Consider the following 27,780-nt stretch of genomic DNA (forward strand, 5'->3'; position numbering starts at 1 on the left):
TTGAACTTTACTTATCTTCACTGCCTTCTCCAAACTGATTAAGGAAACCAACACTTTTTTACATTTTGGAAAAACAATTCTCTTCATTATAATATAATATGGTTTTCCCTGTTTTTAAAACAAGTAAAACTTGCATAATAAAATATGTTTTCTTTATTTCTACGCATGTATTTCCTATTTTCGTTATCGTTTATTTCAGTTATCGTTGTTTACGGGTATCTCCGCACATTGATATTCTGTCATTAGTGCAGTCATTATTGCATCTTTTTGTATTTTAAGGGAAGGAGCTATTTTTTGCGACAGTGCTGGTCACGTTGCGGCGTATACATTTACGACAACGGCTCCGTTCACGGCACACGTGTGTACAACCGAGTCCGTTCCACTCTCCGGCGGTGTTTACTCCAGCATGGCTAAAGTTTCCAAGAAGAAAGTGAGTAAAAAGAGTCTCAAGAAGAGCTCCAAGGGGACAGCTAAGATCGCAGAGGTGAAGCCAGATGTGGTCTACGATGACGACGGTGATGATGATGAGGAGGGTTTATACAACGCGGATGAAAACATCACAAGTGAAGAGGACGAGGACGGCGAGGATGAACGAAAACGCCACAAGCTGCTGGAGGCCATCAGCGCTATCGGTGGTAAGAGGAAGAAAAAGCTGGGAGAGAGATCCGAGGCGGCCGTCCAGATGTCTGAGTTTACTGTCAACGCGGAGGGAGAGGGCGACAAAGTCGACCTGTCTGACCTCATCGGGACTATGGAAAAAACCTCCGCTGTCCCGGCCAAGGCCAAGAAGCAGCTGAAGAACCTGCAGCGGAGTACAAAGACCATAGAGTGCCCTCTCAGCAAGCAGGAGAGCCAGAGGATCCAGAGAGACGTGGCCTTCCAGAAGGCAGCCACAGAGGTGACCCGGTGGAAAGGGATCATTAAACAGAACCAGAGGGCCGAGCAGCTGATCTTCCCCTTAAACCAGGAGCCCTCTGGCCCTAAACCCATGGAAAGGGTGGTGACCGGCTGGAAGGCGAAGACCCCGCTCGAGCAGGAGATATTCGCCCTCCTGTCCGCCAACAAGCAGCCCATCCACGACCCCGTCCTGACCCCGACCGAGGAGGCTTCGATGAGGGCGATGAGCCTGGAGGAGGCCAAGATCCGACGCGCGGAGCTGCAGAAAGCCCGGGCTCTGCAGTCCTACTACGAGTCCAAGGCCCGGAGAGAGAGGAAGATCAAGAGCAAGAAATACCACAAAGTGCAGAACAAGGCCAAGCGCAAAGATTTTGTGAAGCAGTTTGACGAGATGGTGAGGTCGGACCCTGCCGCTGCCTTGGACGAGCTGAATAAGATGGAGCTGTCCAGGATGCAGGAGAGGATGTCGCTGAAGCACCAGAACAGCGGCAAGTGGGCCAAGTCGAAAGCCATCATGGCCAAATACGACGAGGGGGCTCGCAAAGCCATGCAGCAGCAGCTGGAGGTGAACAAAGAGCTGACCCAGAAGCTGGTGACCTCGCTGAATGATAAGGAGGAAGAAGAGGAGGAGGAGGAAGCAGAGGTGCTGCCTGATTTTGTAAACGATGCGGAGCAGGGACTGGATTCTTCAAATCCCTGGATGAGAGGGAAGCTCTCAGAAGAGCCCACAGAAAAAGAGATAAGTGACACTGTGGTTCTTAAAGCTGAAGGGCCTGGAGCGGGGGGAAATACAGTTGTTGTTGTTGAAGAAGAGGAGGAGGAAGAAGAGGTTGAGGAAACGGAGGAGGAAGCGCTCCTCCGAGAGTTTGACAGCAGGAGGAAACTGCGTCAGGCTCAGGAGACGGACATCATATCTGCAGACGCCGAGGAGAAAAAAGCCGAGGCAGGTGACCCCGACACGTCAGACAAAGAGGAAGAGGAGCTTTCGGAGTTCACGAGCCTTTTCCAAGGAATGGCAGACAGCCGTCGGGAGGCTGAGGCCGAGCAGGCTGAGGCAGCTGCAGACGCCAGCCACACGGACACTTCAGCTCAGCTGGAGGAAGGGCTGATGAGGATCAGGACTCTGGAGGATGTGGAGCTCCTCAGTCAGGAGGCCGCTGATGAAGCCCCTGTTCAGCCCCAGGAGCCCCCGGCCACCGAAAACCTGGCATCTGCAACTCCGAAGGCAGGCAAAAACCGAAAAAGGAAAAGAGGGATCGAGCTGAAAACAGTGCTCACCAAAGAGGCAAAAGTCATCCAGGTGCCGCTCGCTCCAACCGTCGAGGACACCGAAGACTCGGACGAAAAGCTGGACCAGAGGGGGCTCATCAGAGAGGCCTTCGCCGGAGACGACGTCGTCTCGGACTTCCTCAAGGACAAGAGGAAGCAGGAGGACGCGGGGAAGCCCAAGGTGGTGGACCTGACACTGCCCGGGTGGGGCGAGTGGGGCGGCACGAACCTCAAGCCGTCCCGCAACAAGCGCAGGAGGTTCAGGATCAAGACGGCGCCGCCTCCGCGCCGAAAAGACCAACACCTGCCGAGCGTCATCGTGTCGGAGAAGAGAAACAGCTCCATCAGCCTCCACCAGGTCAACTCGCTGCCCTTTCCCTTCCAGAACCACGCGCAGTTTGAGAGCACCATCCGCTCTCCGCTGGGCCGCACGTGGAACACCGAACGGACCGTTAAGAAGATCAGCAAGCCCAAGGTGCTCACCCAGCTGGGCGCCATCATCGAGCCCATGGCTCGGGAGGAGCTGATGAAGGACAAGAAGCAGGCTTCCACTGGGAATACAAGTATTGTGGACTCACGGAAAAGAAACCATTAACAGTAACAGTAAATAAAGAGAAACTAACCCCGGCAGGTTGTTAGTAATTCTCCACTACTCAGCTACTATGTAGACATTCAGGTCTGCGTGGCTCTGTGTGTGTGTGATGCTGTGATCAGTTTACTTCAGTCCATGTTGTGAGAATGTTTCAGCGTCTAGAGAGCTGACATCATGTATTTGAAAATGATTTTCAGCAGCCTTTATTATTGTATTCTTGATCGCAGGCTTGTGGGTTAAATTGTTAACAGCTATTACTCATATGTATGTATTGTGTTGTCTAAAAGCGGTGCAGTACATTTACAACTGAAACAGTAACTGCTTCCCAGTGTTTTTGTTCCTCACACATGCACCTCCAAAGCAAAGGTTGTCATATCGTAATGTTTAGAACTGGTGACCTAGTTACCAGTGGTAGGGCTGCAACTAACGATTATTTTCATAGTCGATTAATCTGTCGATTATATTATTTTCTCGATTAGTTGTTTGATCTATAAAAATGTCAAAACATGGTGAAAAATGTGGATCAGTGTTTCCCAAAGCCTAAGATGACGTCCTCAAATGTCTTGCTTTGTCCAAAACTCAAAGATATTCAGTTTACTGTCACAGAGGAGAGAAGAAACTAGAAGATATTCACATTTAGCTGGAATCAGAGAAATCTTATTTGTTTTAATAAAAAAATGACTCAAACAATCAATTATCAAAATAGTTGGCGATTAATTTAATAGTTGACAACTAATCGATTCATCGATTCATCGTTGCACCTCTAATGTAAAATACTCTTCTTCTTCATTCACATCGTTACTCAAACACAAGTACATAAGTAATAGAAACAGCAAAACATCCCCAAAGTTTAAAAAAATACTCATGCAGGATGGCTGCGTTTTAAATGTTACATTATTATAGGTCTATATGTTCTATTCTTGAAGTCTTATTACTGATGCAGTAGTCTTAGTTGCATTTTAATGTTGTTGCTACTTTATGTAATGGGTAGTTACATGTATGGTATAAATATATATTGTAATTTTATGTATTTCTTATTATGGGTTTCTAATACCTGAGTCTAAACTAGTTACTATCGCTTTTAGATAAATGGAGTGGAGTAATAAGTACAATATTTTCCTCTTGATATGTAGTGGAGCAGAAATATGCAGCGGAACATGGAGATATCAAGTACAAGGACGTAGTATGTACTTGGAGTAAATGTACTTATTATTCACTGATTTGAATGACAAGCACTGTTCAGGCACACAGAACTTAATAATCCAAACAAGTTCATTTAGCCTGCTATTTCACTTTATAAGTGATGTTTTTCTTTTAGAACAGGCTTAAAGTTTTTTTGTCATACCTTGACCGTTTCGACTGCTGACTCTGCAGTCCTCTTCAGAAGCGTCACGTGATGTTGCTGTGACATCTCCCGTGGGTGTGATATATATTTAGTTTGTGTCATGTGTAAGAAAAAAATCACTTATAGACAGAACCTAAGCCAACATTCCATAGTGAAAGATACCGAATGATTAAGCTGAATTACAGATACAGTGTATGAAATGAAATGAGTGCAACAGCTTAGAACGAAGTGATGGCATAAGCTGGTTACCGATATACATGATGACAAAAAAAAAGGCTTAACCCTACATTGGAGCTCCATTAGGGGGAAATACAAGGTGAATAGAGTGGGAGTCAAAGTCACACGGTCCAAAGAAAAAGGTTGTGTCATTCATTGAATCACAATATGGAAAGCAAAAGTTGGGAATGATCCTAAACTATCAAAATCACATTTGGGAGGAAACATGACTTTCCCTATTTTCTGTTAATGACTGAAAGCTAGACAGTTTGATTTGTACTGTTGTACTGATTCAAATCACATTTTTTAAATCATGTTCTTGTATAACTCTTGTCTTTGGCTTCTATTTTTAAAATGAAAAAGGGCTTATAGACATCTATGGTTATATTCCTCAAAGTAAGGTATCAAAAAAAATGATTGCAGTGCCTAGTATTGGTATTGTGAAATATTTTATTGGCACTAACATAAAAAAATGATTTCAAACAATACCTAGCTGTATCAGCAATAATGTATAGAGCTAAAAACAATTAGTCAATTAATAGAATAGTTGATCACAAGAACATTAATCTGCAAGTTTTGATAGTTAAATTGATTTTTGTCATTTTTCAAGCAGCACAGTAGGACTGTACTACAGAACAACTTGCTTTTCTTTATTATATCATAGTTAAAATACATATATTTGGGTTTTGTACAAAACAAGACATGTTGACCATTGGGGTATTGGGATGTTCTGTCATTTACTGACATACAACAGACCAAATAATTAGTCAATTAATAGAACAAATAATGATCATATGAATTAGTAACATTTTGTTGAAAAATAATCCTCAACTGTAACCCTAAAAATGATAAACAATAATGACGTGTTATGGGGAAATATCTGCATCATTTCCTGTTCTATTGGCAAACTATTGCATTCACATTGCTGTGTAATGCTTTTAAGGCTGTTACTTAACGGGAGACACTGCAGGTGAATAGGAACAAAAAAATATAACTAATAGATATTACCATGAAACTTCCCCAGTTGATTACATACATTAACCCTCGTGTTGTCTTCACGCCAACCATGCATTTGTTGTCCTCTCAGGTCAAAATAGAAAATGAACACTTTTTTAAAAGACTTTTTTTCAACTTTTTGTCTCTTTTTTTGACACTTTTTTCAATGTTTTTGTCTTTTTTTGACTGATGCTTTTGTCGACTACCACCAGTACTGTCTACGCACCACTCAACAACTTATTACCACTACTGTTACACTTATTTTTGGAATTCATGGTCAATATACCTCTTTTAAAGGAAATTATACCACATTTTTGAGTCAAAAAAGCAGAAATTATGAATAATTTTAACTAATATTAGAGTAATGTATGCTGATGGATAATCACAGACTGGTGTATGTCAAAGTTTAGTCCGAATACTGTTTAGACACTGTTTAGAATGGAAACGTTGTTTACATTTTCAAATTACATATAAAAAAAATTTACATTTCAAATGCTATAAAATTAAAGAAAACAACTCAAAATGTAATGAAAGTATAGTGATCATTAATTGTACTTGAGAAGAGCGTTGTAGGGAACCATCCATGTTATTTTGGGGTAATTTGGTTAAAAAGAAACCCATATTTCTGATAAAGACATTTTGATAACGGGTCAAATTTGACCCGAGGACAACATGAGGGTTAAGACAACTATCTTTTGTATTACAAGTTTTCTGGAATTTTATGTTTAAATATGGAAATTAAGCATTATCTTGTTAAATATGCGCTAATTTGCATACATTTCCAGAAGATAAATCTGAACATTGGATAAAGCCAGGTTCAAAATTCTGGATAATAATATTGGATATCTTCTTTTATCACTGCAGAAATCAGAATATGGTGTCAACAGTCATAAAAAAAAATCAATTTTCGCCATGTGTTTAGGTATAAAATGTTACATAAATTAGGCTATGATTGGTATCTGAACAAAACCCCTCTGTAAAAACCTTCAGAATATAGATAGGAGTGAAACTGGGCAGTTAGGTGTATGTAAGTGCTACTTTTAAGCCTTTAAGCCTTTAAAGATATACTTTATAAAATCCCACACATTTTGCAAGACATTACAGGTGATAGGGTAAAACAAATAACTAACAGATATCAACATGAAACTTGCCCAGTTAATTTGTTACATTAAGACATGTATTTTTAACTTTTCTGAAATCTTTTGTTAAAATATGCAAATGAGGCATTATCTAATGCTAACTGTTGCTGAATTTAGGAGGAATTTGCAGGTGAAAATACACAAAGTGTAAAATAAACATCTAAATGTGTATTTTAGATGTTTTTTTCCCCCAATAGTCTGAAAGAATACATGCTATGGAAGTAATATAGCCCCAAAAACTCAAAATTGAAAAATGATGGTTTTGCCTGGGGTATCTCGCTTAACTTATAATAATTTCCTGCCATCAATCAAAAGAAACAAATTAGCTTTAACATCCTGGTATTTTAGGCATTTTTACAGGATGACAGACGAAATTGTGTCATTGAGACCTATTTGAATGACGTAAACTGACCAGCAGGTCTGCAGACATGACGCAGCCGCTCACATTTGATTTAGCACCAGTGAGTGTGCACGCTCCCACTGGCCTGCCTGAAAGAAGCAGAGGGCCACAGTTATGAGTTGTACAGCATCCAACAACAGCATTTTACAAGTTTGTGCTTGACTTCCTTCCACTCTCTTTCTCATACATACTGTAGATATTTAAGGCCATTCAGCAGTGTCTAAAGGAAAAGCCATTACAGTTGGGTTAAACCTTCACACATGGGTGAGAGTGCATACTTTGGCAACTGACATCTCTGTATTTCACATGATAGACACTCTATTAAAGTGGGGGATCCCGTAATGGACTATGCATCAGTTCAGGTAATGGTTGTCAGCTTGAATGCCCGAGAGGCAGTGGAAAATTCCATTAGAAACCTTATAGTTACTAAATCAGTCATTCTCCATCTCTCTCTCTATCGAAACCACCTTTTTGGGGGCAATTACTACAGCTTCATTCAGCTTTCAACAATGAAAAGAGACCTAGTCCTTGGACTTACTCCTGCGCGCTGGACTGCAACAAGATCAGACAGTGATTCTCACTCAAATATATGAAGGCTGCTGTGGCTGTAAATCAGAGAGCTGGGGGTACGAATGGCCTTACAACCCCCATGATGGAACATGTTTTTCTCCATTATGCCCATTTGTAAGATCTGCTTAAACATTTGTTCTAGGATGAAGGAGTATTTATGCTTACCTCATTGGTTGGCTGCTAAGAAATTGAAGATGATACCGACTCCTATTCCCTGATCAGCTTTTAAAGTGTATTATGGCTATGAGATGTGACAGAAGACAAGGGTTCTCTTACTGTATTTATCATCATGCATAGTCATTCCAAACTGATTTAAGAGCAGTAGAGCGGAGTTAAATAGCCATAACAGTCACTTTCTACTACACACAGCAGTAGATGTTCAAAGCTGCAGTTTTATTTGCCACTGCTGCTTCACTACATTCCAATTGGCTTGGATGTCTGTGCCTGAAACAATCTGATAGAGGACTCTTACTCATTTCGCCATGTGATCCGAGGCCCGACTCCATTCCCATCCTGACAGGTGTAAGATTAACTTAGTTAGGTGCAGAGGCGCTCATGCGCACCAAATTAAATTAATGGAACAAATTTCCCTCCTAATTAAGATGAAAATACGTGTCAGTTGTAACCTTGCTGAGCACTAATTATGTACAAATGATTTATCATCTGTTTCGTCCTGAATAGCAATGGGCTCACCTCTCCGATAGCCCTGGCTGGCTGTTAAGAGATGGGCCCTGATTAACACTGACAGGTTGTGCTGCGAAGAAGCTGCACGTCGCCGGCCAGCCAATCAGAGCCGGCCTGAGCTCAGACTCTCCTCCCTTCCATTAACCTACATTGAGTGTGCAGCTGAGCATCACTGTGCCTCGGCTCTCCTTCTTGTTTCTCTCCTCGGAATGAAAATAAAGTACATTCAAAGAGGAAAGGTGGGGGTGATAGTGTGACTGATGCAGGCTGATGGAGCAGGGGAGGGGATGAGAGTGTAAAACCTGAACTGGGGATGAATCCCAATAGGTGTACCATTTCTATTGAGACTGGATTAGCACGTGCCTGTATGATCCAACTAACAGAGGAAGATGAAGCGCCTTTAACAGGCTCTCCACCACAAACGACAAATTGAATAACGCAGAATACAGTCAAGCTCATACATCAATATTTTATGCCTGGCGGCGGATAATTGCTTCTAAGTGTCCTAGAACAAAAACCAAGCGTGTATCACCCATATACCAGCCTCAGGCCAGCAGGTGGTGCAATAGGTTAAGCCTGCCAAAAGCTAATGTATAAATTCCTGTGGGCTGAAATATCAAAATAAACAGGGCTTCATTATACAATTACAGCCTAACCGGGATATTCCATCTTATTTCCTTGTGCCTTGCAAGTACAGATATATTTCAGTGGGCAGCAGCTCTGATTAGCATTAGAATCAGAGTCCCTTGTGATGCTAAGGACACACCGGCCAATCTGTAATCATTGTTCCGCAGGCTTGCTCACAGGGGATATAGCCTGCTTTGTCATTATCATTCAATATGCCACACACATGCTGGCATAGCTTCTGTGGTGCTGCCAGCAACAGGGCATTTGCATTTCCTTCTCACAGTTCCAAGAACCTGCACAGACAATCACGCACCACAAATTACTCCTTTCTGTTTCCACCGCCTGAATATGAAAGATGCCTTTCCTTCCTGTCTGCCGCTAAAGACAGAGAAAAGCTCCCTCATTCTATGTCTCATTTCCTCCTTGTGTGATTCTTCTCCTGCAATTGTCTGTGTGTGTGTGTGTGTGTCATTAAATGTCATTATGTACAGGTGTCAGCTCCAGCCATTAGAGACCATTTGACTTTCTATTGTGATTTGGGGTTATTTAGCCGACACCTACCGTTGCCACAATTTGCTCGTTGGGTGTTTCATTGTTGTGGTGAATGTCTGTATGCCTGCACAAGGGAGGTACCTGTGTTCTCCAGCTCATTTCTCTTTTCTTTTTTTTAACCGAGCTTGTCTTTCCAAACCTGGCTATTCCCCTGCTGCTGGAGACATGGCACAGCTGCGGTTAATGCAGATTCAGAGCATGTCAAGCGCACACACACAGAGACAGAGAGGGAATGTCAAACACTCATTTTGAGAGAGAGCCCCCACATTTCTGCTGCGAGACCCGTCCGTGTAGGTTGCTGTAACATTCATAATAAAAATAAAATGCGTTGCTCTGACAAAATTGTGTGAAGGAATTGGAAAAGCGTCTTTCATTCGATTTCAACGTAAAAACAAGGCATTACACATTTTTGTATGTCATTATGACCCTGATTCTTATCTTTCGCAGGACTTGTCACGTCATTAAAGATTCCATTTTTAGGCATCACAACGCAGAGTGATAGGTCATCCCTAACATGTGATTCATTCACTGAAAAACAAGAGCAGCAGCCATTTTCTTTTGTTGCTCCCACACCCTTTCCCTAATTCACGCCTCTGCCTGTAGCGAGAGAATCGGGGGCTGCTTGGCAAACAGCATCTCCCACATCATGGCTGTCTGGGGATTGGAGGATGAGGCAGGGAGGGAGGGGGTTAGAGGTTAATTATAGACAACAGAGAGGTCACGGGGCCTATTATTTTGGAGCGGGGACCTGTAACGGTCCAATGGGGATGACATTTACGACGAGGGCCCGGCCCCACCCCTCCATCACCATCTACACCCACAACCCACCCTGCACACGCCATCACTCACATTTATACTGAAGGAGCCGACAGTGGGACTCAGTGGTCTGATAATGAAAAGGCCCTTAGCGCTTGGCACAGGCAGGATGATGAATTGAATCCCTGGCTGTTCTCTGGCTGCGTCAGGGGGCCTCCAAGTAGCCCTTGACAACTAATCGAAAGCCCCCATACCCTCCTCTTACCTACTAGACTTCCTTTATCACTCTAATTATTAGGGTTAAGTGAGTCTCCCGTGGGACTGTGAGTAGTAGAGTGCAAAGAATCTGCCGAGTCATCTTATTAGATGAAAAATAAATGGCATAAGCATAAATTAGCTGCCGGAATCTGATGATAGTGAGATGTAGCCATGTTAAGATCGTTCTTCCTGGGCCTAAAGGTTGGCTGTCACAATTTGAAAAATGAAATGAAATGAAAATGGCTTTAGATATGACAACATACACAAATATTTATTAAAGCATAGGGTTGGTGATACTTCATATGATACTTTATATTTTTGTTATTGGGGGAAATTATTCACGTGTGTTAAAATTCCACTGTTGTCCAAAAAATATTAAAACACATCAATGAGCCACTCTGTTGACTGGGTGACATGTTCCTTCATTACCATGAACACACACACTGTAGTTCATTTTGGCTGTCTGTCTGACTGCATTCACCCTCTGTCTGAATTGCTCCATATTAGCGCCTGTCTCTTAAGCCCCCCCCTTCCAAAAAAGCTCAGTCTGCTCTGATTGGCTTGGGAAAAAATATGCCAGACCTTTGCAAAGGTATACTGATAAAAAATATCCTGCTTGATCTACTTAAAAAGGAAAAAATGATATGACCAGATGATTAGATTAATATCACGCAAGGCTAGTCTTTGTACAAACTATTTAATTTTGTGTATGTAAAAAATAAACAACTTAATTTAATTATGTAGATCAAGCGAGATTTCTGAAAGTGTAGTTATTTGAGAAGAGTTGTGATTTTATTTGACCAGATTAGCCTGGGGGTCATGGAAACCTAATGCCACAGGGCTTTGGTGGACTATTAAAGGGCAAGGGCTGATGTTTTTATTTTTATTTTATTTTATTTAACCTTTATTTAACCAGGTAAGCCGTTGAGAACAGGTTCCCATTTGCAACGGCGACCTGGCCAAGAAAAGCATAAGCATGTAGGACAACATACAGTTTCACATTCAATACAATACAAGAATACAGAATACAATAGCCTACATAAAGTGCAGATTAAGTAGGCATTACAAAGCCGGTGCAAAGGGAGGTGTATGTAAGACGATGGATATGCGAAAGTGATATGGTAATAACACAATATACATGAATAGGCAGTCTATAGCACTGCTGAAACGTAGTGAGGAGTCAATATACATTTAGTGCAAATAGTGGTCTGGTTAGTGATATAGGTCAGTAATAACGCAGTAAACCAGACTAGAAAGTCTATATAAATGCTGAATGTAGTGAAGAGTGTGACTCACAACCAGGACCCAATGAAGTGTGCTGAGCTTTAAAGCAATGAACATAAACAGTGATTGCAACTCCCGGACCATCACGTGATGCCATGGGTCCCAAAAACCACATTTCCCTATAGACTTAGAAGGCAAAAGAGACATCTATAAATCAGCGGATAAATTCTTTTTTGGAGTGTCACACACACCTAATTAAATCCAGGTTGTATTATACATCCATGCCAACTACACTCATGGTTCCCAAACCTGTGGCTCCTCCCACTCGGATTCTATTGGAGCAGAGTTGGGTGAGTGGGTGTGTGAAGATTGGCTTGGATTATGTAAACACATATTGTCAAGGAAAATAATCCACAATGTCTAATGTTTGGAACAGATGCAAATTAACTTCAAAACTGAATGTGAATATACAAAATTTTAATGTTTCATCGTTAATGTCATAGATTTAATTATGCTACTTTATATCTGCTCAGATTTTTTTTCTTCTGTATAGTTCTCAAGCCGTGGGTGGAGATACTCATAAGGGGGACGGTAATTACTAATGAGCCTGCATGGGACAGGAAGGGAAGCCAAATCTGAATGGCTTGTTGAATCCCAAAATTTCTAATTTTAGGCAGCCCACAGAAAACTGGCTGGGTTTTCTTATTTTACAGTTTGTGAATTGGAAGGAACTAACAAATATCCAAATGTATACACAGGCACTGAAAAAGTGAGTTTTTATATGTGCCCTTTAAATCTACTTTAAACAATTGCTATATGAATACATAATTGCAGTTCTAATTTCTTAGGAACTAGTAGCTTTGTGTCGCCTTTTACATTTATTTTCCTTTGTCTACATTTATTTCAGTTTGTTTGGCATCATCACATGCAATAACAGCAGCTTGCTCTGAGCTTTTTCTCTACTAGGATTTTCGAAATCTGTAGCATGAAAACTAACTCTGAATTAACTCTGAGCTATGGTGGAATGAGAGAGCATGGATAGTCTGTTTATATTCAAACTATTGTGTAGCCAGATATAATCCCTCTAACCCCATCATGAGCAGCAGGTCTCAGTCTTGGTCTGAAACTACATCCATGGTCTCAGTATGCTGAATACAAAATGGAGTGTAAATGGGATTGAGGATTAAGAGTGATCCACTCCGTACTGTGACTTTCTCACCTCTGCATCGCTGTAAGCCTATTAGACGACCACAAGAGCAAATCAAATACGTTGCAGAAAAAACATAGTGTGCGTTTGTGTGTGTGTGTGTGTGTGTGTGTGTGTGTGTGTGTGTGTGTGTGTGTGTGTGTGAGAGAGAGAGAGAGAGACAGAGAGAGAGAGAGACACACAGGCACAGACATAGACACAGACAGACCCACCCACACACACACACACACACACACACACACACACACACACACACACACACACACACACACACACACACTGTTTATTTTGATATAGCGCTTTAAATATCTGTACCTATGTATGTCTAAATTCTGTCTTTACGATTGTCTTAAAATTTATTTATTTTGTTTGTTGATGTTTTGGCAACATTGTTATTGAAACTTTCATGCCAATACAGCCCCTTAGAATTTGAGAGAGAGAGAGAGAGAATGAGAGTAGCTTACATAATAGTTATCTCCAAAATACGACTTTAACATATTTTCAGTATCTCTCAACTCATTTTCAGGTTTAATTAATTACATTGATATGTAAAAAAAATGATTATATATATGAATATGTTAACCTCGTTTATGATGTTATCCAGCTGTTCTTCAGACAGACATTTGTTTGGGGTTAACCCATGGAACGTAAACTCTAATCAACACGTCAGTTTTGTGTAACGTCTTTACGTCACGTCACGCTGATTGGGTGGATGTGTTCATTGCAGAGCCACTCTGGTTCATTCATCTTAGATAGCCGGAAGTAGTCTCAGTAGGGAGAGAAGAAGGCTAATTTATTTCGTGTTTTGCAGCCTGGTGTTAAACGCTGAGCTATTTAAATGCCATATGATTGTATTGGAATGTCTCTGTCAACATAAGGTAAAAGTTATCTTTGACCTCAGCCAGTGTACTATGACGGGTAACGCCAACTGTGAATAACAAATGCAGTTAGCTGACGTTAGCTAACCTATAACGTTAATCATGCTAGTCAACTAGCTAGCGTCAAGCTAACTAATTTAGCATATCCGCTGCGTTCATAACTACATTTCTTATAAGTAACGTTATTAACTGTAATGTAGCTAGGTGTTTCATTGCCTCATTTTAACTTACTCACCAGCAGCAATAATCTAGTGAAAGACAGGCAAATGCTGTTGACGCTGCTTAATGATTAGCGTTTAGGCTAGCTAAGTTCGTCAGATAGCTAGCCAGTTAATTGCCACAGCAACCCGGTCGATAGCTAGCGTTAAGTCACTATTAGGAAATTAAAGTTCTAAAGGAGGCTGTGTTAAAGTAGCTAATGCCTTAGATGACCACACAGAGTCACATGAGGTGAACTAACCCCAGTGTATGCCTCTTGTATCATCATCGCACGAGAGGCACAGTCTGGCCTAAAGGTGAGCGCAGTCCAACTCAAGAACCAGAATTAAAGTCAAATTTACAGAAGTTGAATGTTATGAATAATAATAAATAGATGCTACATCTTTGTTTATAAGTGTGTGTGTGTTAGGTCTGCACTATATGAGGAAAATATCTAGGTAAACACCAAAGTTTTGAGGCGACTTTATGTGAGCCTCCTTGAGACTGCACTGATGTAGGCTAACATAACTTAACATTGAGAAATGTGATTGGTTCTCAACAAAAACTGACGTGTAACTAAGAACTTGTTAGATTGGATAAAATGAGTAGCAGAAGACAGCCCCCTCTTTTTTTTTTAAATTGACTTCAAAGTTGCAAGTGGGCTTAAATGGTGCCTGAGCTTAATGGGTATGTTTACCCTAATTGCGATTATTTTGACTGAAATTGCGATTGCGATATGATTCACGATATTGGAGGGAACGATCATGTGTGTATCATTATTCTCATTTTCATTGACTAAAATTACATCTTAAAAAATTAAAATGATTATAGTGATTTTTGCAAGGATCTGTACCAAACAAAGATATTTTCTTTAGTCTGTAGGATAGGATGTGTAGGCCGGGACATCTCTGCAGCACCACAGTACTTCATTCAGAATGGTTTGACATATATTTTGCCTTTAACAAATATTGCGCCCCCCACTCTGCGATTTGGATATTGCACTAGCCCATATTGCGATTTTGATAACATTGCGATTAATTGTGCAGCCCTAGTGTGTGTCCCAGTCTTTGATATGTGGCTTTTGATTCAATTAGTTATCTAACACTACCTCATCATTCATTTAGTAAGCCATTGATAAACCATGAAGTCAATCAACCTCATTTTGCAGCGGTTTTAAAAAGTTGCACTTGTGTCAAAAAGTATAACCTTTCATTCTAATGGTCTGATTCCCTGCTAGGACGACAGATGTATGTATATGTTTGTGGATACAGATGGTCTAAAATGACTGAAATGGCATAATGTCAATTTTGTTTTTAGGGTGGATTTTCTGTCTTTCTTAATTCCCTGCCTGTCCTTGTTTTTCAGCTTGGCCTGGGATGTCAGAGGAGGACATTGAACTCACTGGCAGATGAAGACGTCACATACTTTTCTATATTTTCCTGACCTTGGCTTATGAATGTCCGTAACACTGACAGCCATGAGCGACAGCACAGTGACCAGCAGCCAGCAGCAGTGGTTGGGGCCCGGGCAGATGCCACGGCCTTCCCGGGGCCCCTATATCTCAGTCATCACCAACAGGTTAGTGCTGCACCTTCTCCACATTAGCTCACCTAAAGAAGAAAAACATGATGACCAAAGGCAGGGACCTACCTTGTTTCCATCCTGCCGGTAGCTAGCTCGGCCTGCTAGCTGCACAGCGGCGTCCGGGATGAGGCCAGTAGCTGCAGCAACCCCAGTTTGCTAGCATTGATTTTGGTCCTTTTTTTTTTCTCCTATTGACAGTACTCGGTGACATCTAGCGATCAAAATTCTGGTACAAATCGGCCGGAATTCTCCTTTAACGTTAATGTCACAAACCCACATTGAGATGCCATATAGGATGAATGTCCTCCGCGGTGACGGAGGCTTGACTTTGTAAACAGCCTGCGGTGCTTGGATTACTGTGAAATCTATCCGGAGTGGGTCAAACTGGCCAAACTAGCCTGCGTAATTCCAGTCTCCAGTGTGCCAAGAGAGCGAGGCTTCTCCCTGCAGAACAGCATCAAAACAGCGCAGCGAAGTCGCCTTGGGAAAGGCAGACTCTTAATACTTAACGTTATATGCATCGAGTTGCAGAGAGACACTTATTACGCTATTATTTTACAATATTATTTTACATATTACACATATACAATTATTTTGATTCAAGTCGGCACTTTATCATTTTATGAGCCAGTTTGTTTGTACTGTAGTTTTTATGGTTTTATTTCCAGGCCTATTTGATTTCAGATCGGCACAATGTAATGTGCATTGATTTAATTCTTTTGGCCTCTCTGCCTGAAGCAAGTAGACTACATTTCAATACAAATAATATAAATCTACATTCCTTGATGATGATATTCTTTATATAGCCTGCCTATCAGTTGTTTTTAAGCGCAATAAACATGGAACTTTTCCCATTTGACCGGTAAAATGAAACCTTACAGCTTACATGACCGGCACTAAGTTTTTCTAGCAGAAACACAGTTTCTAACGCTGGGTTTTACAGGCAGCCTTTTTTTCAATTGCAACTCCGCTATTGCTTTGCAAAAGTTAACTCGGAGTCAACTTTGGAGAACGGACAGACGGACGGACGGGGGATCTTCTGTGCTAATTTCGAGGTCAAAGCCAGACTCCGTCATGCTGGTTGTGTACTGATATCGCGAAACAGCTTTTCACCTCGTCGTGTTTTAATTTCCACGCCTCTACTTATTATTTCATGCCTCCACGCTGGTGATAGCCGTGGTGTGATGCGTTATGTTGTGTGGTTGTCCTCCGTTCGTCCCATTGTGGTGAATACCTCAGCACCAGTGTCGGTGTGACTGGTGTTACAGTGTCTGGGATTACACCAATTACATTATTAAAGGCCGTTTTATGGTTGTGCGGAGGCTCCACGCAGAGCTTTTGCCATAGCCTACATAAGTGGCCTGATGTTTATACTTGTGTGTGTGTGTAGTAGGTGATAGAGTGAGGGAGAAGTGAGAGAGTGACGGTGATTATCTTCAGAGCGAGTAGTGACTCTAGAGTGTAGTTACATTTTTCGAGAGGTGCATATCAGGCTACGGCGTAGGGTCCGGCGTAGGCATAAAAAGGCCTTTACCCACCGTCCCAACTATTTTTTTTTTTTTTTTTATAAAAATGAAACCTATTTAGTTTTTTTTACAGCAGTAGCAGGAGTCAGACTTCTCGTGATGAGACAAAGACCGACAGGACGGTGGCTGAGGATTTGGTGTGAAAGTACAAAAGCAAAACTGCAGAATCAGATGATTTATATCAGTGGTTCTCAACCGGTGGGGCCCACCCCCCTGGGGGGGGCACGGACACTCTCCCAGGGGGGGCGCGAGTAGGCTACAGGATGGGAGGAAAAAAAAAAAAATAATAATAAATAAATCACGAAAATTCCCCCCATGTTGAAATGCAAGTGGTTGGACTATTATAAAGGCCTTTTTATAGTTGTGCGCAGAATCGATGGTGCAGGGTCCGGCGTAGACGCAGACCCCTCTGTGTCTACACCGGACCCTACGCCGTAGCCTGATGTGCACCTCTCGAAAAATGTAACTACACGTCGCGGCGACACACGTCGCTCAGCCGTGGCTTGGTAGCGTTGCATTTCCTCCCCAACACATTTCCTGGTTCTCCTTCTCCATAACAACATGAAATCAAGGAGAGGGTTAACTTCTCCTGCTCCAGATTTCCCACCGTGGTCAGAAAGAACAGAGGAGACACTTTGTTTCTCTCACTATGACTCTAGAGTCGCTACTCGCTCTGGAGCTAATCGCCGTCACTCTCTCACTTCTCCCTCTACCACACACACACACACACACACACATGCCGGCTCGACGCACACACCAGCGCGCAAGTATAAACATCAGGCCACTTACGTAGGCTACGGAGAAAGCTCTGCGTGGAGCCTCCGCACAACTGTAAAACAAATCATCCTCCTGCCGACTTTTTTTGTCAGAAGCGACTAGCGACAAATCTAGCGACTTTTACTGGTGTTATTGGAGACTTTTGTGGTGTTTGGAGACTAGAAAGCACGTATCACTCTGCAGTTATGTGCTCAACGAGCAGCAGGTGCTGCCGTGAGCCCCTCCCCTGTCCAAAAGCCCTCACAGGCGGTCAGTCTCTCAGTAGCCTCGCGCAGCAGTCCCAGGCTGCAGTCAGAGCTGAGAGGAGACACACACCACTCCGCGTCCAGGCTGCACACACGCACACATCGTTACATCATAGCCTCAACGTTATTGAAAACACAACTAATCCACATCCAAATTATTTCAAAACCAAACAAAAATGGAGAGATTTCTAGTGAAGACCAACAAGGCAACCGACGCACCACCAGCTGCAAAAAAGCTTCGAAGGTACGATGAAGCATACCTGGCTCAGGTCTCACATTAACATCGCCTACCTGCAAGCTTCTGTAAAAAATGCAGATGATATGCCTACTGTTAGGCCTAGTAATAATAACAATAATAAAGCATACATTCATATCGGAGGTCTGGTGCCAATTCCCAATTATAGCAATAGCCTAGTAATGATAATAGGCCTACTGATGATGATGATAATAATAATAATAATAATAATAATAATAATAATAATGCCTGCAAGCTCACATTAGAAGTCTGGTGCTACTGCCAATTATAACTATAGCCTAGTAATGATAATAGGCCTACCTACCGCTACTGATGATGATAATAATAATAATAATAATAATAATAATAATAATAATGTGGGCCTAAAAATAATAGCCTAGCCTAGGGCTATCTATCTATCTATCTGTGCAAGGTGGTGTAGTGGGGGTGGTGCCGGGAAGGGGGGGGGCAACTGCAATGAACCAGTTTTGGGGGGGCCCAGCTTGCAAAAGGTTGAGAACCCCTGATTTATATCATGTATAATAGGCTATATTTATATCATTTATTAGTGTGTTTTCTTGTCAAATATACTCGCGGCTTGTGAAAAAAAAAAAAAAAAAAAAAGATCCAAAACCAGATTGCAATGACTCCTTTTGTCTCTGCGTTGTAGGACCACCAACCTGTTGATCCGAGGAGCCCTGCTGTTCTCTGTAGGCGTCTTCCTGGCCCTGGTGCTGAACTTACTTCAGGTGCAGAGAAACGTCACCCTCTTCCCCCCCGATGTCATCAGCAGTATCTTTTCCTCAGCCTGGTGGGTGCCGCCCTGCTGTGGCACAGCCTCAGGTATGTCCTGTCTGGTTTGTTTTAATCTTTACCTTTAAGCACACATAACACAAAGCAACTTGTGGCTAAACGTACTGGTTTCAGATGGCCAGGAGACCGTTTTTTAAAATGTCACACCTTTCATTCACACACTAACTGCCAGATCTAGTGGTGGCCACACTGAACACACCAGGTGACATCGGACTGCAAACCAAAGTGGTTTAGGTTACACTAAGAGGAAATTCGGCCACAGTAAACACACATTGTAGTGGCCTAAAGACACGAGGGAGTGGTTTGGCAGTAGAGGTGGGAATCTCTAGGCACCTCACGATTCGAGGGTCCATATGCGACGATTTGGGAATGAGCAGGTTATGCACGTATATAAAGGCACATTGTAGCAGGGCTCAAGCACTTTGACTTTTGACATGCTTCAATCCTGTATTCTCTAAGACATACGGTGCAGTCACATATACACAGCAACAACACTTTGGCGCGGTCCGAATCCGCAGCGGTAGGCTGCCTGAAAGCTGTGGAGAGAAGGACTCACCTTCCAGTCTGTTTTTCCTACCTTCCCACTTTTCTTTTATATCCAGAGTATTCCCTGACTCGTGTGATTGTAAACATGTATATATTTGTGACACAATTTTTGTACCCTCTTTTTTTTCCCCATAGTCCTTTTTAAATCCATATTCTATTAAAACAGTTGTTTGGGAGTAGGTGATCACTTAAGGTATTCCATTCCTAATGTGACATTAAGTAATATTTATAAAAGTCTTTGGAGTATAAACCATTTATTTTGTATAATTATTCTTTTTTTTTGTAATGATTTTAAAATGTCTCCTTCAAACATGTGGTCTGTTGTTTTCTCTCTCATTCCCTAAACCCAGCGTCTTATTTACCCAGCAGAAACTCCACAGTATTTGAACTCTTCATTTCTCTTGATATCGTCTCCTCATCTTGCATTCAGCAATTCCACAAAGTTGTGCCACCCAGTAATATAATTTTAAATTAGGGAGATTAAAGCCTACTTTATTTTTGGGGTAAGATAACAACTTCAATTTAGTCCTTATTTTACTCTTCAATTCAATTTTGATTCTATAGTGTCAAATCATAACAGAAGTTATCTCAGGACACTTTACAGATCGAGAAGGTCTAGACCCCAGTTTATAGATTACACAGACCCAAACCCCCCACCCCCCCACCCCCACCTAAGAGCAAGCATTTAGTGCAACAGTGGCGAGGAAAAACTCTTGGTGGGCGGCCATCTGCTGCTGCTGGCTGGGAAACAGAGACACAGATACAGAAATATGATTTCATAATAATTATAGAAGCTGGCATGATGCGCAGTGGCAATTATCTAGTATCTAGTGTAGTTATCTCAGGAACTTGACAGATAGAGTAGGTCTAGACCACACTCTATAATTTACAGAGACCCAACAATTCCAGTAATTCTCCCAAGAGCAAGCATTTAGTGTGACAGTGGCGAGGAAAAACTCCCTTTTAGGGAGAAACCTGGGACAGACCCAGGCTCTTGGTAGGCGGTGTCTGACGGTGCCGGTCGGGGGTGTGATGTAGAGTGGCAATAATTGTCACAATAAAGATAATAGAACTATGACTACAAATAATACTAGTAGCAGTGCAGGGTGTAGCGGGGCGTCTAGCAGGACCACGGCAGCAGCTGCAGACACGATCCAGGTGCCACCCCAATCCAAGGAAATCTTCTGCCATATATATGTGGAAATCAAATGATCTAGCATTTTAAAGACTGATACCCATATCCAAATGAGTAATGAATGAAAAAGATATACCAGCCTAAGAAGTATATCCATCCTAACTGTTTCAATTCTACAAAATAATGAAAGTGGGAGGATCTCCCACTGTGCCAGATCTGATTTTATTTGGGCAGTTAATCTACCAAAATTTTCTTTACTATTATAACTGTGATGTTTCCGGGGTAAACATAATGCCTAGACAATGCTAACCAAGTAAATGTGACCTCCTTGTCCAACTGAGTCTTCCACCCGCCAACATCATAGCCCCCGATTTCAATTAATTGACACCATCCCAAAATCCTTCAAATGTCAAACATGTTGGCACAGCATTTAGAGGGTCACTAATAAACAAAATGACATCATCTGTGTACAGGGATATTATAGGAGTTCCTCTTTTGTCAGATATTTCCTGTATTGTATGATTCTTTCTTATCATTTCTGCTATGTTCCAAATATAACCAATTATATAAATATAATCTATTCTATGAAATGCTTTATTAGTACTTAAGCTGAGAAGAACTGAAGGTTGTTTAATTTTTTGTGCCACTGAAATTATGTTTAGGGTTTGTCTAATGTTATTTATTCCCTGTCTGCAGAGCTGTATTGATTAACTTGACCTGAATTATGTAGACACCACGATTCATTGAATCAAAGTTCAATGAGATACTTTTATTTTACTGAGCTAAACAAATTCATTCAGTAGTATACGCAATTGTGCAACTATAGCTCATGGCATTTAAAAAGAAAAAAGAAAAAAAAAAAGTGGACCATGCAGGAGTATGACCGCACACACACATATATATATATATATATATATACACACACACACAGCCTTACATATGAATGCACAGCATGCTCACAAGGCTCGACTAGCCGCATTATTGAAATGTTGTCCCCTGGGTGTAAAGCTGTGGGTGGAAATGCAGCGCTGACTGTTCCAAAGCACAACAGCCTGAGGCTCTCTCTTCCCCAGACACACCACCCCTCCTGCAGAAGCCAGTCGCTTCCACTTGTTGCTAACACACACACACACACACACACACACACACACACACACACACACACACACACACACACACTTTGTCCCCCCAGGGAAGGGCAACTGCGTTTTGTTGACAGTGCAGAAATTAATTAGTTTTGAAGCCACATTAGTTAGGTCAGAGGTTATTCGGATGTGAGCTGTGATGCAAATCACGGCAGTTTATTATTTTTCACAATACTAACTGGCAGTGTCTGAGTGTCTACTTTTGCAAGCTTTGGGCAAGGAAATTAAATAATTAGCAGTTCCTGTTGAAGTAAATTAGACACATTCAGATTCATCATACTCATCTATTCATTGATTTATTCGCACACAAACTGACCATAAAGTGGGAAAAAACTAGTTTTAAATCAGTCGACCTAAAGTAATGACTCTATAGCACAACATATAGTAAGCATCCTGTTTTGATATAGAGACACAGTTTTGTCTTAATTTGATTGGCTCATTATCAAAAGAAGGTTGGCCAGCAACGATGTAAGAACAGAAGAACATCAAATCATACTCTATTTTACAGAGGCAATAAAGTGTTACCATCTCAAAGATTTTTACCTCTGTTCTCCCGTACCTGTGTTTCCCCGTACCCGTATTCCCCGTACCCGTGTTCCCCATACCCGCGAAATATTACCAATCGCATCAAACAAAGGCTCTGGCCCAGGGGCCCCCCGGTCTCACATTGCCAGACCCACAGCGCTTTGAAGATAGGTCTGGCTACATCACTGATCTATTCTGGGATAGGGGAAAAACATCCTGGCTTGTTCTTATTTCTTTGCTGTGCCTGACATACTCACCCAGTCATGTAACCTTTTCATCAGGATGTGATGGTCTTCTGTGTCAAATGCCTAGCTGAGGTCAAGACGCACCAACGCGGAACAATTCCCCACATCAGAGGACGTTAAAATATCATTGGAAACCCTCGGAGCAGTTTCTGTAGAGTGCTGTTTCCCAAACCCTGATTGAAATTGATCATGGATAATGTGTCTCTCCGACACAGCATTTAGTTGCTTAGCCACAACCTTCTCTAACATTTTCAACAAAAATGCTTATTCTCAGCAAAACAATTACCTCCAGACATGTTGAGTTTGCCACCGTAGTAGTGAAAGCTGGTTGTGTTGTGTCTTGATTTTCTGCTCTATGTTTATTCTGTCTTCCTTTTTCCCCTCGCAGCAATGATCGGGCTGTTGTACCCCTGCATCGACAGCCATCTGGGTGAGCCACACAAGTTCAAGCGGGAATGGTCCAGTGTGATGCGCTGCGTGGCTGTGTTTGTGGGCATCAACCACGCCAGTGCTGTATCCTTAAAGTTTTGGAGCTTTATGCATCTGTTGTTGTTCAGTTCAGTGGTTAGGGTTAAATGCTGGTGGGAAAAACGAGCAGTCCGTCTAAGACTTTGATAGCTTACAGCATTTCTCCCCCGTGAATATTGGCAGAGGCTTGTGTGTACACTGTCGTACATCAGTGTTCAAGCAGAGGAATGCACTGATGATTTGATGGCTAACTGGGTAAAAGGTAGAGCTGTACTGTACTTCTGCACTGTAACGCAGCTGTGTAAACACGTTTGGAGCTACCAGCCGTTGACTGCTTGGTCCTTGACCCTACCTTTTGTCAGAAAGTGGACTTTGCCAACAACGTCCAGCTGTCTCTGACTCTGGCGGCGCTCTCCGTCGGTCTGTGGTGGACGTTTGACCGCTCCCGCAGCGGCTTTGGCCTGGGAGTCAGCATCGCCCTGTTGGCAACGCTGGCCACCCAACTCCTGGTTTATAATGGAGTCTTTCAGTAAGTTCCCTCCCACCTAGTTTGCATATTGATAGGGTGTGGAAACCAACGGACTATGATGAACAGAAAACATATATTGTGTATGTAATACCATAATTTTCTGTGTATCAAGGAATTTTTAAAGACTGTATAGCTACATTATGTTTTGCCAGCCAGAATACCAGCTGAGATCAGTTGCATTGTTTTTTTTTTTTTAATCAGGGCAGCTTTTTTCAGATTACATTATGTGCTTACATAATTGTAAAAGGGTTCTCGACTGTTGTATAAAGAAGTGGCTGATCTTTAATGCAATATCTACATTGCCCATTATCAGCAACCATTCATCCAATGTTCCAAAGGCACATTCTGTTTACTAATCTGATATCATTTTAAAAGGCTAACTGAGAAAACATTGGAGAACCCTTTTGTAATTATGTAAGCACATAATGTAATCTGAAAACTGAAGGCCTGATTAAAAAAGCAATGCAACTGATCTCAGCTGGTATTCTGTCTATAATGGAGTGGAATGGAAATGTCTAAGTGACCCCAAACTTTTGACCGGTAGTGTAGGTCAAAGTTAAGTGTTGGCATGTCATTTTTAAAGAATCAAGAGTTGCTGTCATGTGCTTCTTCTCTGCACAGGTATACTTCTCCAGATTTCCTGTATATTCGCTCCTGGTTACCTTGCATCTTCTTCGCAGGGGTGATAACTATGGGGAACATAGGACGGCAGCTAGCCTTGGTAAGAAATTGGAAGAACTTGAGTAAATCTGCTTTGCCAAATCTCAGTTGTATTAGATTCATGCTGGTTTCTTAGAGTGGACTGTAAAATAAAAGTGTCCTAAAGTTATACACTCAAAGACACCGGCCATGAACACCGGCCATTCAGCTGTTCAGTCAACAGTTTTTCTTGCTTTTGTTTTTTTTCTCTCAGTATGAATACAAATTCATTCAGGAAAAGACCCATCAGGACTGAGGGATCTCATCAGGCCTCTGCTCCAGATGACGTTTAAAGCCAGAGGCAGGTCGGAGAACATCTGCACGCAGCATAGACCAGGACTGGCTGGCCCCGGATCAGCCACTTAGGCAGGAGTGCTGGACTGGTGCTTTCTGCCGGACAAGACAGTATTTTTCATTGGCTCTCGTCAGCCCATTCAGAGCTCAGGGGGTGGGCCACTGGCTATATTCTAACCTGAGCTGAAACGAGCAATGCGAGCAGAGTTTGTTGTGTTATATTTTTTTTCTTTTTTTTTTTCTTTGGTGCAGTTTATCTCTACTTTCCTGGGAAGGGATTAGCAGCGAAGCATCTATCGTTCTTCAGATCAGCTCGAATGTTTGAAACCTTTGGCTTTGTTGTGCCAAACACAGTCCCACTGGATCAGTTTTAAATACTGCTCTTATCTCCTGAGTCTTTCACATCCTTCACGTATCAGTGGAGAACACATAGCCTAGTTGACATATCTAAACAGATATGCATCTACATACCAGACTGTTTTTATTGAATGTTATTATTGAATTAGCTTATGTCTACATTTCGGTTTTCTTGATAAAGGAATGACGTGTACTGTACACTTGTCTGCACTGGCAGTGAGGACACCTGTAGTGGATTACTCCCTGCCCCGCTCGTCACCAACACGTGCAGTATTATCGGATCTGAAGAATGGAAGGATACATGGAAGGACAGTGCTTTTAGCCTGACATCGCCAGACCAAAGAGTTTAGCCTGAAACCTCTCAGTTCATTTTTGATTTCCAAGCGGTGTTCTCAACCGCTGTAGAGCAGAATGCCTCTGGATGGAATGGGACAGGCCTACGACCCACCAGAGCAACCAAACATGCTAAGCGATGGACAAATGTAGACCGACCACAGCGTGCCGAGGTGAGCTGTGACGACGTGGCATCCGAATGTCTGTGAATGAGCTTTGCCGGTTTTGCCATCAGCATTTGAAAATGGTACTTCAACAGAAAGTTCCACATCAGCTGCAGATATCTCGGTTGTTTTTTTTTTTTTTACTAAGTTAGGTTAGTGCAAAGGCTCCACAGGTTATGAGACCATGATCTGGTCGGAGGGGACCATACGCATCTGCAATTTAAAAAAAACAAACATTGTTCTCCCAGATTTGTCTTATTGATTGTTCAAAGCTCCGAGGGTTTTGGTTGGGAGTGAATGGTACATTTTGGAATTTTACAACGGCTTAGGGAATTAGTTTCAGCCATGCATGAACACAGGGTTGAGTTTTAAAAGCATTAAGATGTTTTCTGAAAGATTTCCCTTATTGTAGACCCATTCATATCTTTTTAAGTACTGGGATCAGGGATCAACATTTATCCATATATAATCTGTAGCCTTTTCAGTTTCCTGGTTAAAAAATAAAGGCCAAAAATCCGAGTTTGCCTGTCCCGAAACAGCAGGAATGCCAAATGTCCCAGCTTATTTTCTTCACAGCACTTGACTAAAACTTGATGGCTATCCTTTATAAACCATAGGTGTTGAATACCTCAAATATAAGACCATATATAGTGGAGATAGGTAGGTCGAACTTAAAGGGCTTGTATTCAAAATTCTGGAAGGAAAAAAAAAGCAGCAGGCTGGGATTGCCTCGCAGACCGCTCCCCAATACGTGAAATGTCCAGGTTTTTTTTTTTCACGACCACATGTGCTCACGTGCACGCGTAGCCGGACCAACTATCAGAACAAAGAACAGAGAAGCTCTGATTAGAACCCACACAGACATTCTCTGCTCAAGATGCCATTAATCCACTATAACTTAACTAGCATATTTGTTTGCCGCTATATTATTATTATTATTATTATTGCTATGTTCTGAATGTCGAGTAAAGCCCCTTTACAGTAGGGCTGCACGATATGAGGAAAATATGCGATATCGATGACGTTGAATATCGCGATAGTGATATTACTTGCGATAAATAGATATTAAAGTGGACTAAGTTCTGCATTTCTGCTGCTTCAGCATTCTGCTAAAATACAACCAATTGCTTGTTGAATAAAAAAATAGAATTTTTTATTTCCAACATTCTTTTCTTGAACAAATTGAATATTGAATTGATTATAAAATGCACCACTAACAAATAATGACATGGCACTTTTAAAAGACATTTTAAAGTCCATTTTTCTACTGATAATTTCTTTCAACTAACACAAAAAATGTCTTTCGCAATGTGTATATTGTGCCAGTTGATATTGCGATGACAATCAAATGAATCAAACTATTTTGGGTGTAAAGATAGTATGTATGATCCTATATAACTTGCCATGTTATCCCTTGTGTTGTCTTCCCTTCAACCTTGAAAAAAAAACACTTTTTTCAACGTTTTTCACAGTTTGTTTTTGCTTTTTCCAACGTTTTAAATTTAAAAAAATTTCGACTACGCATTTTCAGCGCTTATTTCTACGTCCAATATTTTCTGATATAAAACAAAAATTTTAAACGGGTCAATGTGACCCGAAGTCAACACAAGGGCTAACTTAACTTGTGCAGTGCCCGATTGGAGCGCGTGCCTGTTCGGAACGCGCCGAATGCTTGGTTCACAGTATTTTTTCTTTTTTTGCAATGCTGAAATCATGATTTTATAACCACGGCATCTTCTGACAAAATCACCAAACACATCAGCTAAAGAAAACAGCTGTGCTGTGAGTTTGGTTGTAATTGCTTGTAAAAATGATCACACAGAGAGACAAGTTTGAAGCGAATTCAAGCGATAGAAGGGTTGTGTTTTTTTTTTTTTTAACTTTTCCTCTTGCACAGCCCCTATCTGCAGTACTACAGCACACACCCACTACATGACGGCTCGCTGCTGCTCCTCAGTCACTGAACAGAAGTATGGATGCACCCAATCCAGATATTTGGGGTTTGGCCGAATACCAAATCCTACTCCCATCCTCAGTCCGTTAACACAGTAAACACATTAATGAAGTAAACAAATGGTTAACACCAGTTAGGATTTTTTTTTTTTTAAGATAATTTTTTGGGCTTTTCTGCCTTTAATTTTTGACAGGACAGCTAGGTGAGAAAGGGGAGAGAGAGGGGGAAGACACGCAGGAAATCGTCACAGGTCAGACTCGAACCCTGGACCTCTGCGTCGAGGCATAAACCTCTCAGTACGTGTGTGCACTACACACACAGTTGGATTATTAACGGATATATCACACACACACACACACAATAAACTGATGAGTTTCTTTAAGACAATTAGCATTTTG

At 41.7% G+C, this 27,780-nt stretch overlaps 2 protein-coding genes across 3 annotated transcripts; both read left to right on the forward strand.

The window, feature by feature from the left end:
• Positions 1-303: 303 nt before the first annotated feature.
• On the forward strand, positions 304-3,073 carry si:dkey-251i10.3 (uncharacterized protein LOC553498 homolog). The gene has a single exon (XM_031289671.2). The coding sequence runs from the start codon at positions 407-409 to the stop codon at positions 2,759-2,761; it is 2,355 nt and encodes a 784-aa protein (XP_031145531.1). The 5' UTR covers positions 304-406; the 3' UTR covers positions 2,762-3,073.
• Positions 3,074-13,422: 10,349 nt separating this feature from the next.
• On the forward strand, positions 13,423-25,080 carry insig2 (insulin induced gene 2). Of its 2 annotated transcripts, none has more exons than XM_031289663.2 (7): positions 13,423-13,610; positions 15,174-15,386; positions 18,846-19,018; positions 22,973-23,097; positions 23,415-23,581; positions 24,203-24,302; positions 24,495-25,080. In XM_031289663.2, exons 2-7 carry the CDS (start codon positions 15,265-15,267, stop codon positions 24,534-24,536), a joined length of 729 nt encoding a protein of 242 aa, XP_031145523.1. In that variant the 5' UTR covers positions 13,423-13,610; positions 15,174-15,264; the 3' UTR covers positions 24,537-25,080. The 2 variants fall into 2 exon arrangements, with proteins under 2 accessions (XP_031145523.1, XP_035860358.1); XM_036004465.1 differs by having other exon boundaries at positions 13,450-13,610; positions 15,257-15,386.
• Positions 25,081-27,780: the final 2,700 nt, after the last annotated feature.

This window comes from Sander lucioperca, chromosome 8 (genome assembly GCF_008315115.2).
Source record: "Sander lucioperca isolate FBNREF2018 chromosome 8, SLUC_FBN_1.2, whole genome shotgun sequence".
In the NCBI taxonomy this organism is placed as follows: domain Eukaryota; kingdom Metazoa; phylum Chordata; class Actinopteri; order Perciformes; family Percidae; genus Sander; species Sander lucioperca.

Excerpts from the sequence above, each read along its gene's own strand:
- insig2 (XM_031289663.2), top strand. The coding sequence starts at position 15,265 with ATGTCCGTAACACTGACAGCCATGAGCGACAGCACAGTGACCAGCAGC. Across the intron at positions 19,019-22,972 it reads CTGCTGTGGCACAGCCTCAG|CAATGATCGGGCTGTTGTAC; the intron begins GTATGTCCTGTC and ends TTCCCCTCGCAG. Across the intron at positions 23,582-24,202 it reads GTTTATAATGGAGTCTTTCA|GTATACTTCTCCAGATTTCC; the intron begins GTAAGTTCCCTC and ends TTCTCTGCACAG.
- si:dkey-251i10.3 (XM_031289671.2), top strand. The coding sequence starts at position 407 with ATGGCTAAAGTTTCCAAGAAGAAAGTGAGTAAAAAGAGTCTCAAGAAG.